General features: G+C 44.0%; 1 protein-coding gene across 4 annotated transcripts in view; it reads left to right on the top strand.

Moving 5' to 3' along the window:
• Positions 1-8,500, top strand: part of LOC106612966 (protein c-ets-1-B) — a 42,756-nt gene extending 34,256 nt beyond the window's left edge. For all 4 annotated transcript variants that reach the window (XM_014214708.2, XM_014214707.2, XM_014214705.2 and 1 more), the window contains 2 exons: positions 4,838-4,956; positions 5,236-8,500. In XM_014214708.2, coding sequence (XP_014070183.1) covers positions 4,838-4,956; positions 5,236-5,451 — 335 coding nt within the window. In that variant the 3' untranslated portion in view covers positions 5,452-8,500. The remainder of the gene's footprint in view (positions 1-4,837; positions 4,957-5,235) is intronic.
• Positions 8,501-14,773: the final 6,273 nt, after the last annotated feature.

The raw sequence follows: 14,773 nt of genomic DNA, 5'->3' as shown, positions 1-14,773 counted from the left end.
CGTTTTATCTGTGGCCGCATCTCAACCTATTTTCCAGTTCGTCTTGGCAACCCGGGTGCAAACACAAAACGATACCTGCCCTGTGCACTTAACACTTGAGTAGATTTATCTGTTCATCTGTTATAGCCCCTTTCTTTCTACCTGATGAAAAAACTACTCTATCTTCTATTTAAACAGAAAGAAACACATTTTAGAAGTAAAAAAAAAGATCCAAGGTCTGGCACATTCTATTTTAGTATTCTTTTTGAGGTTTTCAGTTCATTGCTACTTAAATCCCTATTCACCATTTGACATTTTGGAACCTATACAGAAAAACCACATGATTTCACATGTGGAAAATCACATGATTTCACATGAAATTTCACTTGAAATAATTTGAAAACGTGTTTTTGGAACACATCACATGTGAACACGTGAAATTCATGTGGTCTTTCCGTAAGGGAGGGGAATTCTCCGTGTTTCAAAGTAGAGCACATATACAGTATATATAAAGTGTATTCAGAAAGTATTCAGACCCCTTGACCTTTTCCACATTTTGTTACGTTACAGCCTTATTCTAAAATGGATCAAATAATTTTTTCCCCTCATGAATCTACACGCAATAACCCATAATGACAAAGCGAGAAAAGGTTTTTAGAAATGTTTGTGCATTTATTACAAATTGTGTTTTTACAACTTGATTGGAGTCCACCTGGGGTAAATTGAATTGATTGAACATGATTTGGAAAGGCTGTCTATATAAGGTCCCACAATTGATAGTCCATGTCAAAGCAAAAACCAAGCCATGAGGTCGAAGGGAATTGTCCGTAGAGCTCCGAGACAGGATTGTGTCGAGGCACAGATTTGGGGAAGGGTACCAAAACTTTTCTGCAGCATTGAAGGTCCCCAAGAACACAGTGGCCTCCATCATTCTTAATTGGAAGACGTTTGGAACCACCAAGACTCTTCCTAGAGCTGGCCGCCCGGGCCAAGCTGAGCAATTAGGGGAGAATGGCCTTGCTTAGGGAGGTGACCAAGAAGCCGATGGTCACTCTAACAGAGCTCCAGTGTTCCTCTGTGGAGATGGGAGAACCTTCCAGAAGGACAACCATCTCTGCAGCACTCCACCAATCAGGCCTTTATAATAGAGTGGCCAGACAGAAGCCACTCCTCAGTAAAAGGCACATGACAGCCTGCTTGGAGTTTGCCAAAAGGCACATAAAGGACTCTCAGACCATGAGAAACAAGATTCTCTGGTCTGATGAAACCAAGATTGAACTCTTTGGCCTGAATGCCAAGCGTCACGTCTGGAGGAAACCTGGCACCATCCCTATGGTGAAGCATGGTGGTGGCAGCATCATGCTGTGGGGATGTTTTTCAGCGGCAGGGACCGGGAGACTAGTCAGGCCTGTGAAAAAGAGCAAAGTACAGAGAGATCCTTGATGAAATCCTGCTCCAGAGCGCTCTGGACTTCAGACTGGGGCGAAGGTTCCCCTTCCAACAGGACAATGACGCTAAACACACAGCCAAGACAACACAGGAGTGGCTTCGGGACAAGTCTCTGAATGTCCTTGAGTGGCCCATCCAGAGCCCGGACTTGAACCCAATCAGACATCTCTGGAAAGACCTGAAAATAGCTGTGCTGCAACACTCCCCATCCATCCTGACAGAGCTTGAGAGGATCTGCAGAGAGAATGGGATGAACTCCCCAAATACAGGTGTGCCAAGCTTGTAGCATCATACCCAAGAAGAATCGAGGCTGTAATCGCTGCCAAAGGTGCTACAACAAAGTACTGAGTAAAGGTTCTGAATTCTTATGTAAATGTCATATATATATATTTTTTTTGTAATACATTTGCAAAAAATCGAAAATACTGTTTTTGCTTTTTGGTATTGTGTGTAGATTGATGAGGAAAAACAATGATTTCATCCATTTTAGAATAAGACTGTAACGTAACAAAATGTGGAAGAAGTCTAGGGGTCTGAATACTTTCCTTATGCACTGTACATCTATGGAGACTGAGAAGCAATTTAAGGGGAAACAATAAAGTCTCTAAATAACGTTAATGCACTAGAAACAATAGTCCTTTGGGGACTTTCTCCCCTCTGTATTAAATTGCAGTCACAAGGTCACTAGTAGGGGAGAAGGGAAATGCCAGAACACACACTGTATGTCACTGACAACGTATACTTCAGATTGCATTTAGCATTGCCTACAATTGCCATCTCAAGGTCATTTTTGATCTGCAAGGTTGTCTGTACTAATCAATTATGTAAATTACCTAATTGCATACCTACAGAGACGTACATTAGATGTAAATTAGAAATGTAAGATAACGTGAAAGATAGATATAAACAATTGGCATGCCCTCATTGAAGCCTTTGACATTAGTAATAAAATGCCAGCTGTGGTAAAGATGTAGAATCTTAATTTGATCCACCCTGTTGAAGGAGAACTTTCCTGCAATGGTTTTAAAAGGCTTCTGAAATGTGTAATTTCCACTTAGAAATTTCATGCTTGATTTTCCCTAATGAAAAATGTATCATCTCCGACAAAAATGTCCATTAATTATAATCCACATAATAATTCACATTTCCTGTTGCTGCAGGATTATTTTCCTGCTGTAGTAAACTGACTCAAATTAAGATCCTACATCTGTAGGCTATTTGCTGCATGTCACCATTCATGCATTTCTGTAAAGTAATTCACTTCCCTATATGTACAATGATTTAGCATTAGTTACAAAGCTACCGTAGACTCATGTTCAGAGGCTAATGCATGTTCACATATTTTCATTGGAGTCAGAATACTTTCTCAGAGCTTTTAGTCATGCAGAACTAAAGAGAAGAAAAGAAACATAAGACTTCAATATGCCTATGTTTAGCTGGCAACAACCATTGTTATTAACTGTTATCAACCTGTATCCTGTCCAGCAGCCAAGAGAAAGATCACCCCCATTACGCCACCAAGCAACAAATGCATTTTCTTACTATGTGAAAAATAGAGAAAATCTGCCATAAAAGAGTAAGACTTGTATGTAGTATCTGAAATAGCTGTTGATGAAAACGTATTTTGGCTTCCTGTCCCAGTAGCTGTGCACTGACAGGCACACACACGGTACTCTGTCACACACAGTGATGAGTTGGTGTGATAAAGAAGGTGTGAGATAAGTGAGGCTCAGTCAGCCGTCAACTCAGAGCTTGACTGTGTATCTCATCACCAATCACACTTCTGTCAGCTCTTGGGATGCAACAGGCAGTCAGCCACAGTGCCTTGGACAATTACAGCCTCCTCCTCCTATCTATCTCTCTCTCTCCCTCCGTCTCTCTCTCTCTCTCTCTCTCTCTCTCTCTCTCTCTCTCTCTCTCTTCTCTCTCTCTCTCTGTCCACCCTGCATAGGCTACAGTCTCATCTGTAAAGCCTAAGGGCAGATCCTAAACAGTACTATGAATGCCAACCCCCCACCCTTTCTCCACCGTATATGTTTTTTCAATGAGGCCCATTGTGCCTGGGGGTTTTTAACATATTTTTGGAGATTTTTTGGGGGGGGTCGCCAACATTTTCGTGTGAGCGCTCAAGGGGTTTGGAAACGGGCACTGTTGTATCATCCTTATGTGGGCCCACTGTTACAGTAGCGGGATTTTTGGAATGTGACTTGATCTGGAGGATTATTTGCTGAAGTTTGGGTATTGCGTCTTTGCATTTATGTTCGTAACTGAATGAAGAGGGTAGAAGGCCTGGATTGAAAATGACTTATTTTGCTTTCAAGTGTTCAACCCACGGTCCCATTTCTCTGAAAGCTTTGGTTTGTGTTGTATAAGGGTGTGTTTATGAGCCAGTTCTGGGAGGTAACAGCTCCGCTCTGCTACAGCTTTGCTAAGCAGCCGCTGCATAGGCAGGTGTGATTTGAACTGAGTGGGGTTTTCTGTCTGTACAGAAAACCACAAGATCAAAGAGTACCAAAGCTTTGTTTTTCTCTTCTGCTACTCTTTTTCTTTTCAACACACATGTAATAACCCCAGCAGTTCTGGTTGTCACATTTCGGCCATTTGTTAAGTCTACAAATATATATATATATATATATTTTTTTTTGTAGACTTAACAAATGGCCTAAATGTGACAACAATATATATATATATAATATTTATTCAAATTGTAGGTAAATGCATTAAACTGCTTTTATAGTATATTGCTTTATCAGTGCATACCTGAACATTACAGAAAGAAAGCAACATTTATTTACCAATTAGATTAAATGTAATATTTCTAATGGCTGATCTCTGGGAGTCTACACTACACTACAAACACACACACACACACACACACACACACACACACACACACACACACACACACACACACACACACACACACACACACACACACACACACACACACACACACACACACACACACACACACACACAGCCAAGGCCTCACATGAAGACCCCCTCTTTTTTTAAACCACAGTGATTTCATTGCCATGGAATTCATAGTCAGACAAAAATATGCTGTGAGCTCCAGATACTGCAGAGGGAAAAGTGTACACAAAGGGATTCATGATGAATGGGACCCTTGTCTGTGAAAACACTGATTTCTCTCCACTATCGTGCCTTGTGCACGTCTGATTTAGAATTGAATATTTGTCTTTTATAGTAGGAAATGAATGACCCTAAGATGAGTAGTTAATGAGAAACATGAGGAAAACAGTCAGTCACAGATATGCTGTGTTTGCATGTGGCTGATGATGACATGTTCTGTAATACTGATCTGTATTATACTGAAAACAAGACTCCTCTCTCTCAATGTTCTAACCTTGTTCTCGTCTCTCTCCCTTATCCTGGTTCTGCTCTGCAGGCAGTGGCCCCATCCAGCTGTGGCAGTTTCTGCTGGAGCTTCTTACGGACAAATCCTGTCAGTCCTTCATCAGCTGGACGGGAGACGGCTGGGAGTTCAAGCTGTCCGACCCTGACGAGGTGAGAGGTCATGACCCCCCCCACCTCTGACCTTACATGGCATGGGGGCCCTAAACAGTTAGACAGATGAGGTTGATGTCTTTTTAATGTGATGCCAACAACACTGTCATTTGCCTCACTTAGACTTTAGTGGTATCAGGTACATTTAGCTACATTAAATATTGATCCATGTCAAGAGAAGACATGTACACGATAACATTGTATTGTGAGGTCAGTGCAGAGCTCTGTCTCAAGTTTGATACACAGTGTAACAGGGTGCCTTTTCCCTCTGTGACTCAGGTGGCTCGGAGGTGGGGGAAGAGGAAAAACAAGCCCAAGATGAACTACGAAAAGCTGAGCCGAGGCCTGCGCTACTACTACGACAAGAACATCATCCACAAGACATCAGGGAAGCGCTACGTCTACCGCTTTGTCTGTGACTTAAAAAGCCTGCTGGGATACACCCCCGAGGAGCTCCACGCCATGCTGGATGTCAAGCCTGATGCGGACGAGTGAAAACAGAGGGATGAGAGAAGAGAAGAAGAAGAGGAGAGTAAAGGAGCCAAGGGGACTGGGGCTCAGAGATTGATATTTACCGTCCGGTAAAAGGGGGCGTCCATTTTGGGACCAAACATGTTCATTCTTAACACCTAAACTGTGGTCTGTATCATTTTGAGCTGTTGTCAAGCGGTGTTCAGAAAAGAAGCACTATGCCAAATGTGCAAATTCATAATATGTTGCATTTGAGATAGATACAGGTATTACTTAGTAACTCAAGGCACAAGGAAAGCTATCAATTAGAATAGAATGGCCATTTAGCCTAAGTAGGACAAAAAAAAACTGCCATTGAGGAAGAGGGCCAAGAGACAGTGAAGGAATCATTTTAGGGAAGGACATTGCATGGATGGAGAGTTCCTTCTATGGAATTTGTTGCCAAATTAAAAATGGAAAGTAGTGGAAATACGTCACTGTTTCTATGCCACTGCACACAATAGGCATTGGGTAGAGTTCACAGCTTGGACCAAAAAAGTATTTTTATTTTTACTGTTGTTTCAGAAGCATAATGTTTGTGCCAGTATTATCGTTGAGATTGTACTGTTGAGTCTCAGTCCGACCAGGGTTCCCCCGTTTAGTTTTTTTTATGCTGATGAAGCTATTCTGAAACCAAACATTGCACCATTTAAGGCTAAGTTAGTCCTGTCTCCTCTCTGCGAAAGCCCAATAACTGAAACATGCTGATTTGGTTATACAGATGACACTAGACACTGGCGTTTTTACTCATTTTCATAGGTTGGATGGAGAGTAACTTACTCATACCAAGAGTGGTTGATAGACAACTGAAAGTAACCGTTGCTTTAAAACTGACGCTTTCACCTTTGCACATTTGCCGCTTCACTATAGAAATATACTGTCTGCCACCAGGACTGCAGATTGCATACATTACTGTCCTGCCACCAGTAATAAAAGTCCTTAGACACCCTTTCTGTGGTAAGTTTTGAAAGTATGTGGACACAAAAGAGTCAAACGTGCCCAATCTGTATATTAAGTGATTTTCCATGCCCCCATTTTAGCATTGTTTTAGACGAGAACAAATAGGGAGGGACCTATTGTCGACAGATTGAATTGCGAGCCATGTACATGAGGGATTGTTTTTGTCGGAAAGCGTAGGAATGTAGAGTGTACTGTATTTTTGTGTGTTATGTGGTGTTCTCTGAATGAAGGGAAGCTGCCATTGCTAGGTAAGGTATATCAAGGTGCATGATGGTAGTAGGATGAAAAGATAAGGGTTCGAAGCAAGGAGTATAAACTTTGGATGACTGTTTGAAGAAGAGGACTGGGTGGCTTTGGAGGGAACCGTGGAGTTGTGGAGTTGTGAAGTTAAAGAGAATGATCATCATTATGGCATGAGGATGAGATTAATGCTTGTGCCGTTGCACAGCTTGGAGGATTTTGTTAACTGAAGTGTTTGTATAGATGCTCCCTTTCACCACTGTCGGAGGAGGTAGAGATCTATAGGAAACAGGACTACCATAACAGTTGGGCTAAAGGACTACTTGGAGAGATTGTGGCATTATATGCTATTTTCTTACCATGCTTTGTACATGCTTTTATATTGTTTCTAAGACAAAAGGACATCCCATTCAGTATATGGAATGGATAAATGAAATTATATGCCCTGAATACTGTATGTACTTGTGCAGCTTGCTGAAGATCCACAGTAGTTTTGCTGGTTGTCGTCAGTGGGAACATGACTGTACGCAGGCATTATGGGAAAAGCCGAAGTCAAGAAATATCATCTTAAAATACAAATGTTATTGTTTACAGTGGCTGAATGTTACCCATATTGATGAAAATAGGTTTTGAAATGTCTATTTGTACAGATTGTATTTCATAACGCTTTATTAAGACCCAGATTAAACAAATAAGCAAGAGACAAAGCAGGAATAATAACCAAACCCATGTGAGGTCTGGGCGATAGATAGCGCTTTGGGTTTGTCCACCATCTTGGAGGACATGGACCGTTATTCCCTCACGTTCAAAGTGTTGTTTCTGCTTTGATCTTTTGATTTGTTGGAAAGCACTCAGCATTAGGACTCAGCAAAGAGATTTGGCTGGACTGACTGTAGTTCCCCCTTGAGATTATAGGAAAGCGATTTCTTTCCATATTAGTTACTTTTTAGTTGGGCAACTGACCACAGAGTTGGTACTTCAAGTGTCAGTCAGCATAAACACACACACACCCACACACACACACATGTAATTGTGTAGAGAAGATTGAATTCTCTTGAACAAATCAATCCACCCAATCTCTGTGGTTCCGTCCTTTATGCACGCTACATTTCCAGGATTCACATCACTGTTTGATTATTACTGTTCAGATGTTTTTACTTCAAAGAATGTTTTTTTTTAATGTTAGGACAACTGTTCAGATATTTAAATATATGCTTAAGTTGTTGTTGACGATGCCTTCCAGCTCCAAGCCAGTCACCATTTTGAGTAGATCAGAATATAATATCTTTGTCTGTTTAAATGGAACATATACTGTGTCTGTTTGGTCTTCAAAGTCAAGTTTGTTTCAGTAAATGTCATTCATATACATTAAGTTGTAGACACAAGTATTGCACAGCTATTTCTAAATGGACTAAATACATACATACACAGATACCTTGCCATATTACCATATCTCAAACTGCTCCACTAGGAAACCTGTTTTGTTATGGATGGTGTTGTTTTTTGTATATTTTATAGTGTTTCTGTATTTTTGTTAATGAGATACTTTTTATGTATTTAGTTCACAAACATTTGAATATTTTTCAATAATTTATATTTTATAAAAGAAAAAGACACAGACAGCTGGTGCTTTCATGGGAAATAAAGGTAGCACAGGAAAAAATGTAGCGATTTTCTTTCGATATAGAGAATAGACCTTTCTGTTAAAGAAAAAGGCTGATGCTGGCCCATCATTGATTTCTGCTGGAAAGTTTTATAAACTGAAGCTTCTATTTCTTAATGTACTTTAAAAAAAATTATGTCATAAAAAATATATGTGAACAAATATTTCATACTTTTGTGTGTATTGTGTGGTTATTTCTTCTAATATTACCAGAGCAAAAAAGGCTTTTGAAACATTACATCTATACTGTAACATACAGTACATTGAGCTCTTAACATGAAAGAAATCAGAAATTGCAGTCTTACTTGGCTTCCTGGCCTTGACTACATGCCAAAAGAAAGGTTAGTCAGCTCTTTGTAAACACAATAAAAGTAGATACAGAATTTTCTCCTGTACATATTATTATCCTCAAAATATTTCTGTGTACTGATTTTAATAACTACCTGGACATATACTGGACGAATACATCTAGTCCTATTCACATCACACATTTGCATATTAATAACTCACGTCCAAAACCTGCCTGAGCAAGTCAGTATCTCACTCAACCATGATAACACTTAAGACTGTTTACACAGGCAGCCCATTTCTGATCTTTTTCCTACTAATTGGTCTTATGACCAATAAAATCAGATATTTTCACATTAGATCTTATTCAGAGCTGATCTGATTGGTTAAAAGACCAATTAGTGAAACAAAAGATCAGAATTGGGCTGCCTGTGTAAATGCAGCCGAATATAGCACATCTTCAATGTGCAGATCAATAGTATGTGTTGGTCTCAGTTTAGGCCTGGTGGCAGATCAAGGTCCCCTCTGAAAGGCATGCTGGGACGTCGCTGGCGGGTACCTGGTTAACGAGCCTGTCACTTCCACGGTGATGGTGACGTCAAGCAGAAGCAGGCACACTGGGCCAATTCATGTGTTTGTAACCCTAGGGTCCTAGCAATTCCACTTCAGATAAAAACCATACAGGCCATGGCCCGCTCCCCAGCAGCTGCCCTGGCCGACACAGCACAGCTGTCTGGCTCCTCTAGAACAGCACACTGGACAAAAGGCCAAGGACCAGTCCCAATACAGACTAGTGTCTTCATCCCACAGTCACAGAATGATCTCAACCAAACTAAGCTTTATCAGTTATTGGCATAAATATGTACATTTTTATATTCCTTAACTGGGATGATAATGTATAACGACTTGGTGTCACATCATGAGATGTCACATCAGAACAGATGCTAGACCTTGAAATCCGTACCATACTTAAGATGTATTGTACATCAAAAACCAAGTAGGAAGATCCTTGCTGAGATGTTCAATAGCGTGCAATATGCTCATGGTTCAAATAAGCTGTAGGGAAGAAGCTTAGGTTAGAACTTTAGTATTAAAACTATAGTCTCAGACTCCTTAACAATGGTATCATTTTTACTGGGACTTGGATGCAACTGTAATGAGGTCTGTGTGTAGCTTGTGTAGAGGAGTCAGGAGCAGGACAGCAGATATGAGTAAATAAATGTAATTTACTCAAAATAGGCAAATAAAGTACAGTAAAGCAAGCCCACATAACAGACCGTATAACCTCTTATGGCTAGGGGGCAGTATTTTCACGGCTGGATAAAAAACGTACCCGATTTAATCTGGTTACTAATCCTACCCAGTAACTAGAATATGCATATACTTATTATATATGGATAGAAAACACCCTAAAGTTTCTAAAACTGTTTGAATGGTGTCTGTGAGTATAACAGAACTCAAATGGCAGGTCAAAACCTGAGAGATTCCTTTACAGGAAGTGGCCTGTCTGACCATTTCTGGAACTTCTTTGCCATCTCTATCTTTTACAAAGGATCTCTGCTCTAACGTGACACTTCCTACGTCGTCCATAGGCGCTCAGAGCCCGGGAAAAAACAGAATGTCGTCATCCCAGCCCCAGGCTGAAACACATTATCGCCTTTCTCAAGTGGCCGATCAAGGGACTGTGGGCTTAGGCGCATGACCTGGCCGCCCCAGTCTTTGTGATTTTTTCCTCTGTTTGCCGAAAAGGAGATTCCCGGTCGGAATATTATCGCTTTTCTACGAGAAAAATTGCATAAAAATTAATTTTAAACAGCGGTTGACATGCTTCGAAGTACGGTAATGGAATATTTAGAATTCTTTTGTCACGAATTGCGCCATGCGCGCGACCCTTCTTTACCATTCGGATAGTGTCTGGGACGCACGAACAAAACGTCGCTATTCGGATATAACGATGGATTATTTTGGACCAACCCAACATTTGTTATTGAAGTGGCAGTCCTGGGAGTGCATTCTGACGAAAACAACAAAAGGTAATCAAACTTTTATAATAGTAAATCTGATATTGGTGAGTGCTAAACTTGCCGGGTGTCTAAATAGCTAGCCCGTGATGCCTGGGCTATGTACTTAGAATATCGCAAAATGTGCTTTCACCAAAAAGCTATTTTAAAATCGGACATATCGAGTGCATAGAGGAGTTCTGTATCTATAATTCTTAAAATAATTGTTATGCTTTTTGTGAACGTTTATTGTGAGTAATTTAGTAAATTGTTAGCAAATTCCTCCGGAAGTTTGCGGGGGGTATGCTAGTTCTGAACGTCACATGCTAATGTAAAAAGCTGTTTTTTGATATAAAAATGAACTTGATTGAACAAAACATGCATGTATTGTATAACATAATGTCCTAGGTGTGTCATCTGATGAAGATCATCAAAGGTTAGTGCTACATTTAGCTGTCTTCTGGGTTTTTGTGACATTATATGCTAGCTTGAAAAATGGGTGTCTGATTATTTCTGGCTTGGTACTCTGCTGACATAATCTAATGTTTTGCTTTCGCTGTAAAGCCTTTTTGAAATCGGACAGTGTGGTTAGATAAAGGAGAGTCTTGTCTTTAAAATGCTGTGAAATAGTCATATGTTTGAAAAATTGAAGTTTTTGTATTTTTGAGGAATTTGTAATTCGCGCCACGCCTATCATTGGATATTGGAGCACGTGTTCCGCTAGCGGAACGTCTAGATGTAAGAGGATAACATACAAACAATCACTCACAAAAAACATGGGGGAACAGAGGGTTAAATAATGAACAAGTAACTGGGGAAGTGAAACCAGGTGTGTAAAACAAAGACAGAACAAATGGAAAATGAAAAGTGGATCAGCGATGGCTAGAAGGCCGGTGACGTTGACCGCCGAACGCTGCCCGAACAGGGAGAGGGACTGACTTCGGCGAAAGTTGTGACAGTACCCCCCCTTGATGCGCAGCTCCAGCTGCGCGCCGACACCGACCTCGGGGACGACCCAAAGGACGAGGCGCAGGGCGATCCGGGTGGAGATGGTGGAACTCCCGCAGCAACCAAGGGTCCAGGACGTCCTCCACCGGCACCCAGCATCTCTCCTCTGGACCATACCACTCCCACTCCACGAGGTACTGAAGGCCCCTCGCCCGACGCCTCGAGTCCAGGATGGCTCGAACAGCATACGCCGGGGCCCCCTCGATGTCCAGAGGGGTTGGAGGAACCTCCCGCACCTCAGATTCCTGGAGTGGACCGGCCACCCCCGGCCTGAGGAGAGACACATGGAACGAGGGATTAATACGGTAATCTGGGGGAAGCTGTAACCTGTAGCCTCACGGCCCATTGCAAATGCACATGAGCAGCGTCCCAGGTCTCCACCGAGCGCTTAAACCATTTGTCCACCGCAGGAGCTTCGATCTGGCTCTGATGCCAAGGTACCAGAACTGGCTGATACCCCAGTATGCACTGGAAAGAGGAGAGGTTAGTGGAGGAGTGGCGGATTTAGTTTTAGGCCATCTCTGCCCATGGGATGATCCCTGCCCACTCCCCCTGCCGAAACCTACCCACATCCTGGTTTACTCTCTCAACCTGCCCGTTACTCTCGGGGTGAAAACCTGAGGTGAGGCTGACCGACACCCCCAGACATTCCATGAACGCCCTCCATACTCTGGACGTGAACTGGGGACCCCAATCAGAGACTATGTCCTCAGGCACCCCGTAGTGCCGGAAGACGTGAGTGAACAGGGCCTCCGCAGTCTGTAGGGCCGTAAGGAGACCGGGCAAAGGGAGGAGACGGCAGAAAACCGATCCACAACGACCAGGGTCGTTGTGTTGCCCTGTGAGGGAGGAAGATCCGTCAGGAAGTCCCCCGACAGGTGCGACCACGGCCATTGTGGAACCGGGGAGGGGTTGTAACTTCCCTCTGGGCAGGTGCCTGGGAGCCTTGCACTGGGCGCACACCGAGCAGGAGGAAACATAAACCCTCACGTCCTTGGCCAAGGTGGACCACCAGTACTTCCCACTAAGGCAACGCACCGTCTGACCGATGCCAGGATGACCAGAGGAGGGTGACGTGTGGGCCCAAAAGATCAAACGGTCGCGGACAGCAGACGGAACTTACAGACGCCCAGCTGGACACTGGGGAGGAATGGGCTCTGTGCGTAACGCCCGCTCGATGTCCGCGTCCAACTCCCACACCACCGGTGCCACCAGGCAAGAGGCCGGAAGTATGGCAGTATGATCCATGGACCACTCCTCTGTGTCATACATCCGGGACAGTGCGTCTGCCTTAGCGTTCTGGGAACCTGGTCGGTAGGACAGAGTGAAAACAAAACGGGTAAAGAACATGGCCCACCTTGCCTGGCGAGGATTCAGTCTCCTCGCCGCCCGGATGTACTCCAGATTGCGGTGGTCAGTCCAGATGAGAAAAGGGTGTTTAGCCCCCTCAAGCCAATGTCTCCACGCCTTCAGAGCCTTGACAACAGCCAACAGCTCCCGGTCCCCCACATCCTAGTTTTGCTCCACCGGGCTGAGTATCTTCGAAAAGAAAGCACAGTGGCGAAGCTTCGGTGGCGTGCCCGAGCGCTGAGAGAGCACGGCTCCTATCCCAGCCTCGGACGCGTCCACCTCCACTATGAACTCCAAAGAGGGATCTTGATGAGCCAGCACAGGAGCCAAGGTAAACAAAGCCTTCAGGTGACCAAAAGCCCTGTCCGCCTCAGCCGACCACTGCAGCCGACAGGTCCCCCCTTCAGCAGTGAGGTAATGGGAGCCACTACCTGACCAAAACCCCAGATAAACCACCGGTAGTAGTTGGAAAACCCTAGAAACCACTGCACTTCCTTTACTGTGGTGGGAGTCAGCCAATTACGCACGGCTGAAATACGGTTACTCTCCATCTCCACCCCTTAAGTGGAAATGCGGTAACCTAGGAAGGAGACGGACTGTTGGAAGAACAGACATTTCTCAGCCTTGACGTACAGGTCATGCTCCAACAGTCTACCAAGCACCCTGCGCACCAAGGACACATGCTCGGCGAGTGTAGAGGAGTATATCAGAATGTCGTCGATATACACCACTACACCCTGCCCGTGCAGGTCCCGGAAAATCTCGTCAACAAAGGCCTGGAAGACTTATGGAGCATTCTTCAACCCGTACGCCATGACGAGGTACTCATAGTGACCTGAGGTGGTACTAAATGCCGTCTTCCACTCGTCCCCCTCCCGGATACGCACCAGGTTGTAAGCACTCCTGAGATTCAATTTTGTGAAGAAGCGCGCCTCGTGCATTGACTCGATCGCACTGGCGATAAGAGGCAGCGGGTAGCTGTACCTCACAGTGATCTGATTGATACCCCGATAGTCAATACACAGGCACAGACCTCCATCCTTCTTCTTCACAAAAAATAAACTTGAGGAGGCAGGTGAAGTGGAGGGCCAAATGTATCCCTGCCCCAGGGATTAGGAGACATATGTTTCCTCCTGTGACAGAGGATACACGTGACTCCTGGGAAGTGCTGCATCTACCAGGAGATTTATCGCACAATCCCCCCGTCGATGGGGTGGTAATTGTGTCACCTTCTACTTACAGAAGGCGAGAGCCAAATCGGCATATTCTGAGGGGATGCGCACGGTGGAGACCTGGTCTGGACTTCCCACCGTAGTCGCACCGATGGAAACCCCTACACACCTCCCTGAGCACTCTCGTGACCACCCCTTGAGAGCCCTCTGTTGCCACAAAATAGTGGGGTCGTGACAGGCCAACTAGGGTAGGCCCTGCACCACGGGAAATGCAGGAGAATCAATAAGGAAGAGACTGATTCTCTCCTTGTGACCCTCCTGCGTAACCATGTCTAGTGGAGCGGTGGCCTCCCTAATCAGCCCTGACCCTAATGGTCAACTATCTAGGGCGTGCACAGGGAAGGGTATATCCACAGGAACCAGGGGAATCCCTAAACTATGGGCAAAAGAACGGTCAATAAAATTCCCAGCTGCGCTTGAATCTATGAGCGCCTTATGCTGGGCATGCGGGAAAAACTTAGGAAATTTGATAAACACATACATGTGAGCAACAGGGGGCTCTGGGTGAGCCTAGTGCCGACTCACCTGGGGTGACCCGATAGTGCCCTGCCTGCTGCCTCGACTCC

Source organism: Salmo salar, chromosome ssa09 (assembly GCF_905237065.1).
Source record: "Salmo salar chromosome ssa09, Ssal_v3.1, whole genome shotgun sequence".
In the NCBI taxonomy this organism is placed as follows: domain Eukaryota; kingdom Metazoa; phylum Chordata; class Actinopteri; order Salmoniformes; family Salmonidae; genus Salmo; species Salmo salar.
This window is presented reverse-complemented; position numbering and strand designations above follow the sequence as displayed.